This window comes from Pipistrellus kuhlii, unplaced genomic scaffold (genome assembly GCF_014108245.1).
Source record: "Pipistrellus kuhlii isolate mPipKuh1 unplaced genomic scaffold, mPipKuh1.p scaffold_m20_p_4, whole genome shotgun sequence".
Lineage (NCBI taxonomy): Eukaryota > Metazoa > Chordata > Mammalia > Chiroptera > Vespertilionidae > Pipistrellus > Pipistrellus kuhlii.
Window position 1 is genome coordinate 72,530,635 of NW_023425540.1, and position 19,434 is coordinate 72,550,068.

The 19,434-nt window shown below is 40.8% G+C and overlaps 1 protein-coding gene across 7 annotated transcripts in view; it reads left to right on the forward strand.

Moving 5' to 3' along the window:
• Positions 1-19,434, forward strand: part of STYXL1 (serine/threonine/tyrosine interacting like 1) — a 55,167-nt gene that overhangs the window by 22,689 nt on the left and 13,044 nt on the right. For 6 of the 7 annotated variants that reach the window (XM_045571169.1, XM_045571174.1, XM_045571171.1 and 3 more), the window contains 2 exons: positions 2,803-2,951; positions 17,181-17,326. In XM_045571169.1, coding sequence (XP_045427125.1) covers positions 2,803-2,951; positions 17,181-17,326 — 295 coding nt within the window. The remainder of the gene's footprint in view (positions 1-2,802; positions 2,952-17,180; positions 17,327-19,434) is intronic. The other variant, XM_045571175.1, reaches the window with a different exon arrangement.

Consider the following 19,434-nt stretch of genomic DNA (forward strand, 5'->3'; position numbering starts at 1 on the left):
TCCATCTGAGTCTCTAATTATCTCCTGGAAACTGACCTTCCTCCATCTCTGATCCCATTGTCCCTGTATGTGAATACTCCAGGTGGCTGTGTGACATTGACAGGGGAGCAGCTGTCTGGTTTAAAGGCACTAGTGGCCTGGAACTCTCTCCCTAACTCGCCTGGACCCTCTGACCTACCCCATCCTTACTTAGTCTCTTATTCAAGAGGGAGATGGGGCTGTAAGACCCTGGGAGATCCAGGGCTCTCTGGCTTCCAAGTCAGGCCCTCGGGTGGGCTTTGGCTCCTGTTTTGCCAGCTACAGGTTTTCTCCTGGCCTTGCTATTGTTTGCAGGTTCTTTCCCCAAATACAGTTTCTCCAGATGAGTCTCAAGCGGCTTTTTTCCTCAGCAGCCCCTGCTGGAATTGGCCTTTTTTCCTTGGACAAGATTCATTATAACTGTCAGAGTCCATGCCCATCCCTTTCTCCTTTAGCACAGTATCTCTCTTTAGGGGTCAGATCCTGGCCTTGGGATATCTTGGCTTAGTCTTAATTATACAAACTTCCTGTCACATATCTAATTTGCCCATAGTCTAAAGATCAATTAAAACATTTTAGATTAAATTGATGTCAAAACCACAATAAGGCCCTGACCAGTTTGGCTGAATAGATAGAGTGTCGGCCTGTGGACCGAAGGGTCCTGGATTCGATTCCAGCCAAGGCACATGCCCCAGTTGTGGGATCAATCCCCAGTGTGGGGATTGCAGGAGGCAGCTAATCAATGATTCTCTCTTATCATTGATGTTTCTATCTATCCATCTCATTTCCTCTCTGAAAGCAATAAAATTAAAATAAAATTTAAAAAAAATATATATATATATATAATAATGGCTTTTAAAAAATATATTTTATTGATTTTTCACAGAGAGGAAGAGAGAAGGATAGAGAGTTAGAAACATCGATGAGAGAGAATCATCAATCAGCTGCCTGGGACTTTCCAGTCCACAGGCTGATGCTCTATCCACTGAGCCAAACCGGTTTCGGCAGTAAAAATATATTTTTAAAAAACAAAACCACAATGAGATAACACTTCACAACCACTAGGCTGGCTATAATAAAAAGGACAATTGTCGCCGAAACTGGTTTGGCTCAATTGATAGAGCGTCGGCCTGCAGTCTGAAAGGTCCCAAGTTCAATTCCGGTCAAGGGCATGTACTGTATTTTTCGGACCATAAAACGCTCCGGACCATAAGACGCACCAGTTTTTAGAGAAGGGAAATGAAGAAAACAAGATTCTGAAACAAATAGTGTCCTAAAATATTTTATGTGCATTAAAACCCAACATCACAGTCATAAACACATGTAATCAACCCTGTAAAGTAAACAGCAGCATTTAGAACCATTTTAGAGCCGGGCAAGCACACAGAGACCACACAGAGCCGGGCAAGTAAAAAAACTTTTTTTTTTAAAGTATATGTGTAGGCTATATTTGGACCATAAGACGCAGGGACTTTCCCCCCCCCACTTCTGGGGGGAAAAAAGTGCGTCTTATGGTCCGAAAAATATGGTACCTTGGTTGCGGGCACATCCCCAGTAGGGGTTGTGCAAGAAGCAGCTAATCGATGTTTCTCTCTCATCAATGTTTCCAACTCTCTATCCTATCTCTTCCTCTCTGTAAAAAATCAATAAAATATATATTTTTAAAAAGACAATTGACGAGGATGTAGAAAAATTTCAACACTCATACACTGCTGGTTGGAATGTAAAATGTTGCAGTCGCTGTATAAAGTTTGGCACTTTCCTCAAAAATTAGGTGTAGGGTTATTACATGGTCCAGCAATTTCACTCCTAGATTTGTACCCAAGAGAAATGAAAACATGTGCACACAAAAACTTGTTCATGAATGTTCATAGCAGCATTATTTCTAATTGCCAAAAAGTGGAAACAACCTAAACACCCACCAATATTTATTTAAGAATGGATAATGAATAATATTTTGTGTGGTAGAACCACACAATATAATAATATTCAGCTGTACAAAGAAATGAAGTGCTGAAATGTGCTGCAACATAGATGAACTATGAAAACATTATGCCAAGTGAAAGAAGTCAGACATAATGCATGATTTCACTTATATGAAATGTTCAGAATAGGTAAATCAATAGAGAAGTTAGATTAGCAGTTGTCTAGAGCTGAGTCTTTGGAAGGAAATGAGGAGTGAACCCCTTTAACTGGTACAGGGTTTCTTGGGTGATGGAAATGTTTAAAATTGTGGTGATGATTATACAATTCTATGACTAAACTAAAAACCATTGAATTGTACACTAGCTGTACCATGTACAAATAGGTGATTTGTATGATACACAAAATATAGCATACAATATATGATACTATATATATTTATAGAAAAAGATTAACTTTCTTGGTGGTAAGTTGCTTTCACATTTTATTTTATTTTTTTAAAATATATTTTATTGATATTTGACAGAGAGGAAGGGAGAGAGATAGAGAACTAGAAACATGGATGAGAGAGAAACATCGACCAGCTGCCTCTTGCACACCCCCTACTGGGGATGTGCCCGCAACCAATGTACATGCCCTTGACCGGAATCGAACCTGAAACCTTTCAGCCCACAGGTTGACGCTCTATCCACTGAGCCAAACCGGTTTTGGCTGCTTTCACATTTTAATTGTAACACCCATTTCTGTATTTGCTTCAGCCTTCTAGATAATTGCTTTTCAGGATAAAGTGGCCATTTGTTGAAGCTTTAGACAAATGGGCAACACGCAGGAGACATTCATTTCTTTGGTCTCCACTCTTAGATCAGTTTGCTGGAGGAACTGCCATTGGATGTGGCAAAGCCATAGCCCACCTCACCCGCTATCCTGTTAAGATCCTGAGAGGAGGCTATGAGTCCTTCTCAGCCAAGTACCACTTCTTCCGGACGCAGAAGATCATCTGGATGCCACAGGTAAGGCAGGGTGTTGAGCACAGGCAGGCTCAGATGGGAGCATGGCCTTCCCTGCGGACCATGGTTTGGGGAACAGGGTAAGAGAAAGAGAGACAGACAACATAGAAAAGATGGAAGAAATATTGAAGTCTGGGCTTAAGAAATGAACTTGGGGTAGCCAGGAAGTCCAGTCCAAGATTATGAATTTATAATTGTCACATTTGGGGAAGAGCCAACATGGAGTTTAAAAGATGGGGCCTATTCAGAAGGCAGGGGAATTCTGGATTGTGGGTTGTAGTCAAAGTCCGAAAGGCAGGGATAGGTGTCATGGTTCAAGCTGCCTCAACTTTCTTAACTTTTGGGCCCAGAGGATACAAAAGGGTGAGAAAGCAGTCCCTGCCTTTGATAAGTTCTTACCTTGCGGGGGAGACAAAGTGTATGGAGCCCAGAGGAGAGGCACTACCTCTGGAGCCCAATCTAGAGGAGGAGGAGCTCATGAGGAAGTGGGGTGAGGGCAAATATCGATAGAGCAAGCATGGAACAGCCATGACCGGCCGGCAGGAACCCATCCCTAGGGGCACTGTGCAGGATCTGGTTTATTGAGCAGTCTGACTGCAGCGGAATGCAAACATCTAAGACTTTCATTCTTTTCAGTAATTGCCTTTAGCTGTGCTCTTATTTTTGCCCTTAGTAACATCTTGGGGAGATTCCATACTTTCTGGCCACTTTCAATTATGAAAAATTACATTTAGCCATAAAATGATTTGAGAAATGTGTATATTAACTGGGTATTTGATGACAGTAAGAAATTATTATTATACAGGGTAGGACAAAAGTAGTTTTATAAGATGCAAATCAAAACAACAATGAGGTAGCACCTCACACCTGTCAGAATGGCTATCATTAACAAATCAACAAATGACAAGTGCTAGAGAGGATGCAGAGAAAAAGGAGCCCTCCTTCATTGTTGGTGGGAATGCAGACCAGTGCAGCCACTGTGGAAAACAGTATAGCGTTTCCTCAAAAATTTAAAAATCGAACTGCCTTTTGACCCATTAATACCACTTTTAGGAACATATCCTAAGAAAACAGAAATACCAAATAAAAAGGATATATGCACCCATATGTTCATAGCAGCACAATTTACAATAGCTAAGATTTGGAAACATCCTAAATGCCCATCAGCAGATTTGTGGATTAGAAAACTATGGTACATCTATACAATGGAATACTACGCTGCTATAAAAAGAAGGCATTCTTACCATTTGCAGCAGCATGGATGAAACTAGAGAGCATTATGTTAAGTGAAATAAGCCAGTCAGTGAAATAAAAATACCATATGATCTCACTCATTTATGGATAATAAAATAACCTGATGAACAAAGGCAGAGGCAGAGAAACCTTGAATAGACGTCAAATTACACCAGGAAGCCTGGGGGGTGGGGGGATTGTCGGTAAGAGATCAACTGAAGGACTTGTATGCATGCATATAAGCATAATCATTGGATGCAAGACATTGGGGTGGGGGGAGTGGGGTGAGGGCATGTGCAGGGGTGTAGGGGAAGCTGGGGGAAGGTCAATGGGGGGGGGGGAAAGAAGACATATGTACTATTATTTGTAATATTTTAAATAATAATAAAAAAGGAAGAAAAAAAAACAGTAAATACAAGCCAAATTGCACAAACCAGGGAAAAAAAGGTTTACAGTTACTTGTATGGAAAATAATACTATCCTATCTAATAAAGAGGGTATATGCTAATTGACCCTTACACTGTCACAAAGATGGTGGTGCCCGCAGCCAATAAGGCAGGAATATGCGAATTGACTGTCACACCCTCAAAAGATGGTGGTGCCCACAGCCACAAGATGATGGCACCCAGTCCCCTCAGCCTTGCCTGGGTGCCTGCCTGCCTCTAGAGTCCCCCATTTCCCTCAGCCACCCAGCTGCCCAGGGCCAGCCTGAGGTGCAGGCAAGCCTCAGATGGTGGCTGCCCAGCCGACCAGGGCCACCGGAGGTTCAAGGTTCAAGGCTGGCTGAGGCTTGCACTGCTGACAATAGCAGCAACAGAGGTGTGATGGGGCGTCGCCTTCCCCTGATTGCTGGGTCATCTGCCCCTGCGGGCTCCTGGACCGTGAGAGGGGACAGGTTGGGATGAGGGACACCCCCTCGAATGTATGAATTTTCATGCTCTGGGCCTCTAGTAATTAACAAATAATAATACAAGAATAAACTCTTGTTTTGTATACTTACAACTGTAAACTTTTGCTCCACCCTATATTTCTTTAGGTTGTGATGACATGATTATGGTTATATTTTTTTAAAATATAAGTTAGTATCGAGACCCAGGGTCCCGCACAGGGAAACAGGCTGCTGTCCTCAGGTTGCGGCCAAGATGGGGAGCAGGACGGGAGCACAAGAGAGATAAATCAACACAGGAGAGAGACATCCTGAAGAGAGACCATGGGGAGACAAAGAAACAGCCCACAAATGAAAGAAAAGCAGGCATCACCAGAAAAGGAAGTAAACGAGTTAGAGGCAAGCAACCTACCTGAGCAATAATTCAGAGTAACAATCTTAAGATGGCTAAAAAGAATGGAAGAGAAATTTGACAATATGAGTAAGACCCAAAAGGAAATGAAAAAAAACCAAGAGGAAATGAAGATGACTCAAGATGAAATGAAAAATGACATTGCTACTATGAAGAACTCAATAGAAAGCATCAAGAGCAGACTAGAAGAAGCAGAGGATCACATCAGTGAGCTAGAAGACAAGATGGAAAAAATACCCAATTAGAGCAGCTTCTAGAAAAAAAAATTAAAAAGCAGGAGGAGAGCGGGAGCTTTGGGACAATGCAAAACAAAACAATATTCAAATAATAGGGGTTCTGGAAGGAAAGAAAACCGAGGTAGACATGGAAGACGTATTTCAAGAAATAATGACAGAAAACTTTCCTGAGATAAAGAAAAAACCCACACAAATCCAAGATGCTCGCAGAGTCCCAAGCAAAATGGATCCCAGAAGACCGACGCCAAGACATATTATAATTAAATTGGCAGACACCAATGACAAAGTAAGAATCTTAAAAGCAGCCAGAGAGAGACAGAAAGTTACATATAAAGGAACCCCCATCAGACTAACAACTGATTTCTCAACAGAAACTTATCAGGCCAGAAGGGAATGGGATGAAATATACAAAGTCATGCAAAGAAAGGGTCTGAATCCAAGAATACTGTACCCAGCAAGACTATCAATCAAAATTGAAGGGGAAATCAGGAGCTTCACAGACAAAAAAAGACTAAAGGAATTTATCTCCACCAAACCAGCAATGCAAGAAATGCTAAAGGGTCTACTGTAAAAATAAAGAAATAGGAAGCGAAGAAGGAACACAGGGGTATGGAATAAAAATGGCGTCAAATGAGTACCTATCATTAATAACATTAAATGTAAATGGTTTAAATGCTCCAATCAAAAGACATAGGGTAACAGATTGGATAAGAAAACAAAACTCATACATCTGTTGTCTACAAGAAACCCACCTCAGAAAAAGAGATGCACACAGACTGAGGGTGAAGGGATGGAAAAAGGTTTTCCAGACAAATGGAAATGAAAAGAAAGCTGGGGTAGCAATACTCATATCTGACAAATTAGATCTCAGAGTGAAGGACATAACAAGAGATAATGAAGGCCACTTCATAATACTAAAGGGAGCAATCAAACAAGAAGAAATAACCCTGGTAAATATATATGCACCCAATACGGGAGCACCCAAATACATAAAAAAACTGCTGGAGGACATTAAGGGAGAGATTAATAGCAATACAATCATAGTAGGAGATTTTAATACCCCACTGTCACCCTTCGACAAATCATCTAAACAAAAAATCAGCAAAGAAATATCAATCCTAGATGACTCACTAGACCAGATGGAATTAATTGACATCTTCAGAACATTCCACCCCAAAGCCACAGAATATACATTCTTCTCAAATGCACATGGGACATTCTCAAAGATAGACCACATTTTGGGACATAGGCAAAGTCTCTTCAAATTCAAGAAGATAGAAATCATATCAAGCATCTTCTCAGACCATAATGGCATAAAACTGGAAATTAACTACAATAAAAATAATCCAAAGAAATCATACACATGGAGACTAAACAGCATGCTATTAAACAAGGACTGGGTTACCAGAGAAATCAAGGAAGAAATTAAAAACATACTGGAAACAAATGACCATGAAAACACAACAATCCAAAATCTATGGGACACAGCAAAAGCAGTTTTGAGAGGGAAGTTCATATCCTTACAAGCCTATTGCAAAAAACTAGAAAAAAGGGTAACAAATGATCTAACTCTACAACTCAAAGAGTTAGAAAAAGAGCAACAAGAAAAGCCCAGTGTAAGCAGAAGGAAGGAAATAACAAAAATCAGAGCACAGATAAACGACATAGAGACCAAAGAAACAATACATAAGATCAACAAAACCAAAAGCTGGTTCTTTGAAAGGATAAACAAGATAGATGGACCTCTAGCCAGGCTAACCAAGAAACAAAGAGAGAGGACCCAAATAAACAAAATCAGAAATGAAAGAGGTGAAATAACAACAGACCCCACCGAAATACAACGAATTGTTACAAAATACTATGAACAACTCTACTCCAACAAACTGAACAACCTGGAGGAAATGGACATATTCCTAGAAAAATACAAACTTCCAAAACTCAATCAGGAAGAATCTAAAAATCTCAATAAACCAGTGACTTGGGAAGAAATTGAAACAGTCATCAAAAAGCTTCCAGCAAACAAAAGCCCAGGGCCAGATGGCTTCATAGGAGAGTTTTACCAAACATTCAAAGAAGAACTAAAACCTATCCTCCTCAGACTATTCCAAAAAATCCAAGAGGAAGGAACACTTCCAAACTCCTTCTATGAAGCCAGCATCACCCTAATACCAAAGCCAGATAAAGACAACTCAATGAAAGAGAATTACAGGCCAATATCCCTCATGAACATAGATGCCAAAATCCTCAACAAAATTCTAGCAAATCGACTCCAGAAGAACATCACAAAGATCATACACCACGATCAAGTAGGATTTATTCCAGGAATGCAAGGATGGTACAATATCCGCAAATCAATAAACGTGATACATCACATAAACAATTTGAAAGATAAAAATCATATAGTCATATCAATTGATGCAGAAAAAGCATTCGATAAAATCCAACACCCTTTTCTGATAAAAACTCTTAATAATGTGAGAGTACAAGGATCATACCTCAACATAATAAAAGCTATATATGATAAACCCACAGCCAACATTATACTCAATGGGCAAAAACTAAAAGCATTCCCTCTAAGAACAGGAACAAGACAGGGATGCCCACTCTCGCCACTCCTGTTTGACATAGTACTGGAAGTACTAGCCATTGCAATTAGACAAGAGGAGGAAATAAAAGGCATCCAAATTGGAAAAGAAGTAAAGTTATCCTTATTTGCAGATGACATGATATTGTACATAAAAAACCCAAAAGACTCCATTAAAAAACTAATTGACTTAATAAATGAATTTGGCAATGTAGCAGGATACAAAATTAATGCCAAGAAATCCATGGCATTTCTATACACCAACAGTGAAACTGCAGAAACAGAGACTAAAAAAGCAATTCCATTTACCACTGCACCAAGAAAATTAAGATACCTAGGAATAAAGTTAACTAAGGAAGTAAAGGACCTATATGCAGAAAACTACATGACACTGAAAAAAGAGATAGAGGAAGATGTAAGGAGATGGAAGAACATACCATGTTCATGGATTGGTAGAATCAACATCATCAAAATGTCCATACTTCCTAAAGCAATCTATAGGTTCAATGCACTCCCCATTAAAATACCAACGACATATTTCACCGACCTAGAAAGAACTCTCCAAAAGTTCATTTAGAACAGTAAAAGAACCCGAATAGCCCAGCAATCCTGAGAAAGAAGAGTAAAGTAGGAGGGATCTCAATACCAGACTTCAAACTATATTACAAAGCCACTGTTCTCAAAACAGCCTTGTACTGGCACAAGAACAGACATATAGATCAATGGAATCGAATTGAGAACCCAGATATCAACCCAAATCACTATGCTCAATTAATATTTGACAAAGGAGGCATGAATATACAATGGAGTCAAGGCAGTTTCTTCAATAAATGGTGTTGGGAAAATTGGACAGACACATGCAAAAGAATGAAACTAGATCACCAACTTACACCATTCACAAAAATAAACTCAAAATGGATACAGGACTTAAACATCAGACGGGAAACCATAAAAATACTAGAAGCATCCACAGGCAGCAGAATCTCAGACGTATGCCAAAAGAACTTCTTCACTGATACTACCTTTAGGGCAATGGAAGCTAAAGAGAAAATAAACAAATGGGACTACATCAAAATAAAAAGCTTTTTTACAGCAAAAGAAACCATCAACAAAACAAGAAAGCCCACTGTGTGGGAGAACATATTTGCAAATGATACCACTGATAAAGGTTTAATCTCTACAAACATCTACAAACAGCTTATACAACTAAATAAAAGGAAGATGAATAATCCAGTTAAAAAATGGGCAATGGACCTAAATAGAACATTTTCAAAAGAAGACAGAAGGAAGGCCAAAAGGCACATGAAAACATGCTCAAAATCACTAATTGTCCGAGAGATGCAAATCAAAACAACAATGCGGTACCATCTCACACCTGTCAGAATGGCCAACATCAACAAGTCAACAAACGACAAGTGTTGGCGAGCTTGCGGAGAAAAAGGAACACTCGTGCACTGCTGGTGGGAATGCAGACTGGTGCAACCACTGTGGAGAACAGTGTGGTTTCCTCAAAAAACTGAAAATGGAACTCCCATTTGACCCAGTAATGCCACTTCTAGGAATATATCCCAAAAAACTAGAAATACCAATCAGAAAGGATATATGCACCCCTATGTTCATAGCAGCACAATTTACAATAGCCAGAATTTGGAAACAGCCTAGGTGCCCGTCAGCAGATGATTGAATCCAAAAACTATGGTACATCTAGACAATGGAATACTATGCTGCCATAAAAAAGAAGGAATTCTCATCATTTGCAGCAACCTGGATGGAATTGGAGAACATCATGCTGAGTGAAATAAGCCAATCAATGAAAGAGAAACACCACATGACCTCACTCATTTTTGGATGATAAAGAACATTATAAACTGATGAACCAAAAGATAGATATAGAGACAGTATATCAACAAGTAGACTGTCAAATTACAGCGGGGAAGGGAGGAAGATCTGGGGGAGATAATAGATCAACCGAAGGACTTTTATACATGCATATAAGTACAACCAATGGACACAAAACTCTGGGGAGGGAGGGGATGTGTGGGAAGGAGGGAGGGGGGCAAAAAAAATCAATAAAATATATTAAAAATAAAATAAAAAAATAAAAAAATATAAGTTAGTATCTTTTAGACATAATGAAATATTTATGGGTAAAAGAACATGATATCTGGGATTTCCTGCAAAATAATCTGGGATTGGTTGGAAGTCAGTATAGATGAAACAAAATTGGCCATTAGTTGATAATGTTTGCAGAGGGGTGATAGATCTTGGGGATTATTATACTGTTCTTTCTACTTCTGTGTATTTTTGAAATAATTTTTTAAAGGGAATAAGGACAATCAGTCTAGTACAACTAGGCTGATTTAACATTCCAATCTCAAACCAAATCTCATCTCTTCACATTCCCAGAACTGGGCAGCCTTGGGTTTGCTGTGGGTTTATAGTGGGGTTGGCTTCAAGGACATCTCTCTTCCAACCTTCGGGGCCTGGCCCCATTGGTGTTGAGGATCCAGTGTGTGACTGATTGCTGTCGGTGGAGGGGAGGTGCCTTCTTCTCACTCTGACTTCACCTACCGTATTTTTCGGACCATAAGACGCTCCGGACCATAAGACACACCAGTGTTTAGAGAAGGGAAATGAAGAAAAAAAGATTCTGAAACAAATAGTGTCCTAAAATATTTTATGTGCATTAAAACCCAACATCACAGTCATAAACACATGTAATCAACCCTGTAAAGTAAACAGCAGCATTTAGAACCATTTTAGAGCCGGGCAAGCACACAGAGACCACACAGAGCCGGGCAAGTAAAAAAACTTTTTTTAAAAAGTATATGTGTAGGCTATATTTGGACCAAAAGACGCAGGGACTTTTTCCCCCCACTTCTGGGGGAAAAAAAGTGCGTCTTATGGTCCAAAAATACGGTAGTTCTGAGTGTTCCTGGTGGCATTTGTTGCTGGTTTCCTTGGAGCTTTGTTGGGGACAGGGACTGTTTATTATTGAAGATTCCTCAGAGAGAGAGAGCGCCAGATTTTAAGCCAAAAATTTCCAACCTTTTCCTTCCTTTGGTAGCCCATGACCCCCCACTGCAACCATCTGTACTCCTTCACCTGAATTCCCGAATGAGCCAAAAAGGACTGTGATCACTACAGCCTCTCCTTGCCTTGCTGACTTGGCAGTTCCAACCAGCCTGTGCAAAAAGTTGGGACCCATGTCTGAGATCATACCTGTTCCCAAATCTAGCTCTCCAAAGGAATATCTTCTGCACTTTCATGAAGGTAACCACACTATGATTTTCAGCTCAACAGGTGTATAGCCAATCTCCCCATCCTACAGACACTCCTCCTCACTACTAGAGGGGCTCTGCTTACTGACTTTGCAGTGTTCAAAGGCAATATTTCTCTACAAACATGACACTGCTGATAACTAATTGCCCCTCCCCTTTTAAAGTTTTATTAAGGTATAATTGACATCGGAATAACTGATATGTTTAAAATGTACAATGTGGTGAGTTTTGACATGTATGTACATCTGTGACCTGCCTTATATAGATTGGGAAGAGGGGTGGGGTAGTAGCTGATGGTAGCTATCAGGGCCTGGTATAGAGTTCTACCCTAAATGTTTGTGGTCTACTCTAGAATGCAGGTGCCTACTACTTGTCTCTTCTTGCTCAGTTACTAATTCAGGAGCAAGAGTGAAAGCCCCACCCACTTCCTGCTATCGTCCTGATACACTGTAAAGCAGGGGTGCCCTTTTTAAAAAAAATTTTTTTTTAAGAATCTCAATTCTTCCAATAGGAAATTCTTTTTTTCTTTTTTCTTTTTTAATATATTTTATTGATATTTTACAGAGAGGAAGGGAGAAGGATAGAGAATTAGAAACATCGATGTGAGAGAAACATTGATCAGCTGCCTCCTGCACACCCCCCACTGGGGATGTGCCCGCAACCAAGGCACATGTCCTTGACTGGAGTCAAACCTGGGACCTTTCAGTCTGCAGGCCGACGCTCTACTCACAGAGCCAAACCGGTTTCGGCAGCAGGGGTGACCTTAACTGTTCCCAAGGAACTCCTTCTATAAATGGAGATGGAGACACCAAATTTAGGCTCTGAGACTGCCCCTCTACCTTAGACAGAGTGACCTATAATTTCCTATTTTACATTTGGTGTCCCTTACATAAGATTTCACCTTGAGTAAAGGAGTTCTGTGACTAAAAGGAATGTGCAGGCCACACTAGAGAGATGATGGTAAGCTACTGAATGTTTTACATTGAGGGGTGGGGTGGTCATACTGTACTTAGATCAACTCTGATTGCAGAGCAGAGAGCATATCAGTGGGAACAGAGTAGATTTGGAGAGACTTGCTAAGAGGTAGGGATGAAGAGTAGAGAATAGATTCAAGAAATACTTAAGAAGTGGCATTGTTTAATTTGGAGTTGGGTGTGGGGATGGGGGTGGGGGACCCAGCTGGCATGGCTCAGTGGTTGAGGGTAGACCTATGAACCAGGAGGTCACAGTTTGATTCCTGGGTTGCGGGCTCAATCCCCAGTGGGAGTCATGCAGGGAGCAGCCATTCAATGATTATCTCTCATCATTGATGTTTCTCTCTCTCCCTTTCCCTTTCTCTCTGAAATCAATATATATTTTTAAAAATATGGAGGGGGGCAATGGGAGAGGAGGAGGAGATTAGTGTGGGTGATTTAGGTGTGGGTGACAGGGGTCTGTGGTGTGGCTCATTGAGGTGGCGGACACAGGAGATGGAGGCAGTGTGGGAGAAAAGCAGTGGGCTCAGTTTGGACATGTTAATTTTTTAAAAAACATATTTTATTGATTTTCCACAGAGAGGAAGGGAGAAGGATAGAGAGCTAGAAACGTCGATGAGAGAGAAACATCGACCAGCTGCCTCCTGCACACCCCCATCAGGGATATGCCTGCAACCAATGTGCATGCCCTGGACCGGAATCAAACCTGGGACCTTTCAGTCCGCAGGCCGATGCTCTATCCACTGAGCCACACTGGTTTCGGCTGGACATGTTAATTTGATGCCTGCTTATTTTATTTTAAATATATATACTTTTATTGATTTTTAGAGAACGAAGAAGGGAGAGGGAGAGACATATATTGGCTGCCTCCTGCCTGTCCCCTACTGGGGATTGAACCCACAACTTGGGCATGTGCCCTGATCAGGCATCAACCAGTAACCTCTCCATGCATGGGATGGTGCTCAACCAAGTGAGCCACACCAGCAAGGGTAGATATCTGCTTGTTTTGCATTTGTTGATGTGGCCATCAAAATTAATCATTTAGAATTAACATGTGCTTGCTCTTTGCAGCAAAGAATGTTTTTATCCATGTCACACCATCTTCCCCTGCAGCCTGCACAGGCACAGGAAAGGAAGGAAGCTGGTTTGAAAGAAGCAGAAAGAGAGTTGATAGATTTGTGATGGGTGTTTAGTGAGGTTTTCTAAATGGAACTAGGATTTCATTTGGCTCCAGCAAGCTGAACATCCTGAGGGAGGTCAGCCTGAGCCCTGGGGATGCTTTGGGTCAACATCTGCAAATAGCGGGTCTCCCTGCAGGTAAAAGGGTCATGAATCTCTTTTGTAAACTTGAGGATTTGCTCTGTTCTTTGATAGAATGTTTTGAGGCTGTCAGCGTGGGAAGGATGTGGGCTCACAGTGGGTACACTGGGAGGGGAGATGTGCTGATGCCAGAAAGCTTTGAAATGGACAGTGAAGTAGTCTCAGGTACTTAAGATGCTATTTTTGAGTCAGACTCAGAGCCAGAGGAATTTTTAGAACTGGGATTGACCTTTGAAGTTACATAGGTCAGCATTTTCCATGAATACTGATGGAAAAAAATATGATTTAACAAGATATTAGAAATGTCAGTTTACACAGTGTTAGTGGAATTATTTTTTCTTTTTTTTTTCTTTTTTTTTTAGGTTTTGCCTAGGTTTTATTTTACTAAATATCACAAATACATTTTCAGTTCATGCCAGCAATAACTGTGTAGCCAGTGTTTTATTATAAACATCTGAGCTACAAAAGCTTAGTCCAAGGAACCATTAGGAAAATTTTCACCAGCTCTCTGTTCCCCGGAGGCACACTTTGAGGACAGGCACACTTTGAAAAGCATGTCTTAGAACAGTGGTCGGCAAACTCAAATATCAACAGTACAACGATTGAAATTTCTTTTGAGAGCCGAATTTTTAAAACTAAACTTCTTCTAACGCCACTTCTTTAAAATGGACTCGCCCAGGCCATGGTATTTTGTGCAAGAGACACACTCAAGGGGCCAAAGAGCCACATGTGTCTTAAGAGCCACATGTGTCTTGCGAGCTGCAGTTTGCCAACCAAGGTCTTAGACTGATGTGCTTTTCTGGCTATTTTCCAACATGTTTATAAAATTAGTTTTATTATTTAGTGATGATTTTTTTTCTAACCACATAATTGGCGCTGTAATGATCTTTCCTTGTAACAATCATATTTTCAATCCTCCAAACTTTATTGATGTGTGGTAGATATATAACATTGTATAAATTTAAGGTATACAACTTGATGATTTATATATGGATACCAGAGTCCCAGTACACAAAATTCGTGCAAGGGAGGGGCGGGGGCAGTGTCCCCTCAAACCAGCCTGCAACCTCTCCAATCTGGGACATCTCTCTCACAATCTGGGACCACTGGCTGCTAACTGCTCACTTGCCTGCTGGCCTGCCTGATCGCCCCCAACTGCCCCCCCCCCCCGGCCTGGTCCTCCTTGCTGCCCCCCCACGGCCAGCCTGGTCACCCCCAACTGTCCCCCCTACGGGCCCCGTCTCCCCATGTACCCTGTTGTTTAGTCGTTTGGTTGTCCCTCACTAACCCCCTGCCAGCCTGGTTGCCCCACGCGGCCTATTTGGTCGTCCATTTGGTTGCGACGGTCACTTAGGCTTTTCTTATTATGGATACTGTGAAATTATTACCACGATAAGGTTAACACATCCATCACCTAACAAAATCACCTTTGTGTGTGTGTGGTGAAAACATTTAAAATCTACTTTCTTAGCAATTTTCAAGTATGTAATGCAGTATATTACAACTTCAGGAGTTATTTGCCTTATATCTGGAAGTTTGTACCTTTTCATCAACATCTGTTTCTGTGAGTTTTGCAGATGTTCACATATAAGTGAGATGATTTATCTTTTTCTGACATTTCACTTAGCACAATGCTCTCAAGACCCATCAATGTTATTGCATATTAATAGGAATTCCTTCTTTTTTATGACTGAATAATATTCAATTATATATATGTGCCACATTTTCCTTATCCACTTACCCACTGATGGACACTTAGGTTGTTTCCATGTTGTAAGACATGGCTGTTATAAATAACTAGAGGCCCGTTGTACAAAGAGATTCATGCAATAGGCCTTCCTTCCCTTGGCTTCCAGCACCGGTTTTCCTCCGGCACCCGGGACCTAGACCTTTGCTTCAGCCAGAGTCTGCCTTCTTTGGCTTTGCTGCACACTCCAGCTGGAGTCAGCCGTCTTCATCTTCACTGCAGGCTTATCTTCACTGCAGCACTCTGTTCCTGTAGAACCCTTCCCTCCCCCTTGACCCCACCCACACCCTCCCTCTCATAGCAGGTGTCCTGCCCCACCTGGCCACTCTGTGCCTGGAGCAGCTGGGCGGTCACCATCTTTGGCCTTCTAGTTTGCAATACTCACTCTGATTGGCTGTGGGTGTAGTGGAGGTATGGTCAATTTACATGTTTGTCTATTAGGTAAGAAGCTCAAGTGAGCATCTGGGTGCAGATATCTCTTTGAGGTAGTTATTTTGTTTCCTTTGAATATATACTCAGAAGTGGGATTAGTGGATCATAGGGTAGTTCCATTATAGTTTTTTAGGAACCTCCATACTATTTCCCATAGTGGCTGGAGTTAATGGATTTTTTTTTACTGCCAGACTTATTTGAGCCTTTAACTGCTAATGTATATGGTGAGTTTCTTAGAGAGGAATATGCTTCCTCTTGGTTCTCTGAACTCTTTCTTCACAGTGCACTGTGAGATACCGTGTTTCTTACACTTTGGGGAACGTAGAAATAATCGTTTTCTTTGTTTCTTTGTCTTTCAAAGAAACCAAAATTTTTCTTATGATGACTTTAGACCTGGAATTCAGTAAGCTTTCATTTAAATGATGGCCTATTCTTCTACCTCTCTGTCAAAACTCATCAAAATACATTTCCTAATGACAGATAGGCTCTGGTGAAGTGGGGTTTTTTTGTTTGTTTGTTTTTTGTTTTTTAAGTATTTAAGTTCTGGTGGACTCTGAGTATAATAAAAGGGCTGTTCTTTCCAAGCCATAGTGGTTCAGTGGTTGAGCATCTACTCACGAACAAGGAGGTCACAGTTCAATTCCTGGTCAGGGCACATGCCTGGGTTGCATGCTTGATCTTAAAAGGAGGCATGCAGGAGGTAGCCAATCGATGATTCTCATCATTGATGTTTCTATCTCTCTCTTCTCTTGAAATCAATAAAAACATATATTTTTTAATGGCTTTTTTTTTAATGTAGTTGTTGGCCACAGAGTATTAGACTCCACAGCCAAATGCAAACATGTGCCAAGGAAGGAAGATAGATGATGGTTTTCATATCAGCATGCTTTAGCATGATGCTATGCTATAGCTCAGTTCTTCTGTACTACCAGCCCTGTACCTCCTCATGCAAATTGTTACTTGTCAATCTTTATGAATACCCAGATCTCAATTTCATTCATTGTCCTGGATAATCTTTCTAAGCTTATTTGCTGACCCACATTTTAAGAAACCAATACCTCCAACTCCAAATGAAAACAACTTCCCTGAGGAATGTTTATAGTAACATCTCTCTTTCCCCACCCCAGGAATTGGATGAATTTCAGGCATATCCTGTTGAAATAGTGCCAGGAAGGATCTACCTGGGTGATTTCAGGCAAGCCTGTGATCCTAAAATTCAGAAGGATTTGAAAATCAAAGCACATGTCAATGTCTCTATGGAGACAGGACCATTGTAAGTAGCAATACTATTGATTTTTAAAATACTGTATTAAGTGTCATTTGTTTATATAAGATTCCTGGTGACATGCATTTAGAAAGTATTATAGAAAGGTCTCTTAGAAGACAGTGTATACTGGAATAGGGTTTTCACTTTTAACTTCATCTGTTCCTAGCCTATAGTCTTGTTTCCTGGCTTGGCTGTGGCATCCTTTGCCCCTAACCGAGACCTCATACTTACTTCAAAACTCACCAAAAATAAAACTTTCCTGGTTTTTAACATTGTGGTCAAAGTATCCTAATCTACCCTGCTATATATGATAAATAACCCCTATCTTAGTCCATTCAGGCTGCTAAACAGAATACCATTGACTGATGGTTTATAAAACACAGAAATTTATTTTCATGGTGTGGAGGCTGGGATATCCAAGATCAATGTAGCAGGGATTTGCTGTGTAGTGACAGCCATATTTCCACTGTATCCTCACATGGTAGAAGGGGCAGGGAACTCTCTGGGGCATTTCATTCATAGGGCTTCAAGCTCAGGGTCAGATTTACAACAACAACAAATAAACAAACAAAACATTTAAAACAATGGTTTTCAGACAGTGGTTAATAGCACATGACAGTGATTCCAGAATGAATGAAAAAAACAAAAACAAAAACAAAAACAAAAACAAAATGAGCTCCACAATCAGTTTAGCTTATTTCTTAGAGATTGCTAGAGCCCCACAATTAACTTAGCTTATTTCTTGGAGATTATTTAAAGGGGACCAAAACAGATTTTCTCTTTCTTTTTCTTTCTTTCTTTTTTTGTTGTTATTCTTCACCCAAGAATATTTTTCCATTGGTTTTTAGAGAGAGAGGACAGAGAGAGAAACATTGATGTGAAAGAAATACATTGGTTGTTGCCTCTGATCAGGGTCCAGACCAGGGAGGAACCTGCAACCAAGGGATCCATTGATTTTTACAGAGAGTGGGAAGACAAGAGGGAGAGATACATCTATTGTGAGGAAGACACGTTGGTTGCCTCCCGAACATGTCCTGATGAAGGCGGGGATCAAACCTGCAATCCATGAACATGCCCTTGACCAAGAATTGTGAACCTTTGACCCTTTGATGTCATTTTTTTTTTTAATTGAGGGTATAAAGTCAGTAATCCAGAAAGGTCAAGTTGACTAGAATTCTCAAGAGAGAGCTGCATGGTAAATAGAAGGCTGAATACAAAGAAAGGGCTCTGGACATCTGCAGAGAACCCTTGTGTCTTCAGCTGAGTACATAAAGCACATGCATGTGAGGAAATGACTCAAGGCTGGGAGAAAACACAGTGGAAATTAATAGACAGTACAATCCTCAGAGATTATGTGGGGTCAGGAGTCATTCGTATAGAGTAGACAAAACTCAGAATATACAAGGCATCAAATTTGTGTATGGTAGGGTCCCTAGGCTCTGATTACAGGTCAGGCCCAGGGACCCTGCCCTACACAAATGTTATGCACCAGCCCTCTATCTACACTAATAAAAAAGAAAGATGCAAATTGACCATACCTTCTCGATGCCCACCAGCCAATGAAGAGTGAGTATACAAATTAACCCAACAAATATGGCATATTAATTTGCATACGCAGGCACTGAGTGCGGGGGGGGGGGGGGGCAGGCCGGGACACATGGGTCATTGCCATGGCAACAATGCTGGCATTCCACACTGCTCCAGCAGCTCCGGGCCTCTGGGCATCATGGGAAGGTGGAAAGGTGGCTCCAGGCTGAAGCAAAAAGGCGGTTCCAGCTGGAGAAGAAGGCGGTGGCAACAGCCAGGGGAAGGAAGGCCCATTCTTGCACGAATCTTCATGCATCAAGCCTCTAGTAATTATATCGAATACTTTCACCTTGTTTGCAAATATTTTCAAGGCATATTATTTAAAGACAAAATAGCAACAATACATTTTGTGTTTATAGCATATGTAGAAGTAATATATATATATGTCCACAATTTACTAAGGCAGGAAGAGGGAAAATAGAACTATATACCTGTAAGGTTCTTACTCTGTTTATATGAAGTGGTATAATGTTAATTGAAGGTAGATTATAGTAAGTTAAAGATGTATTCTATACACTCTAAAGCAA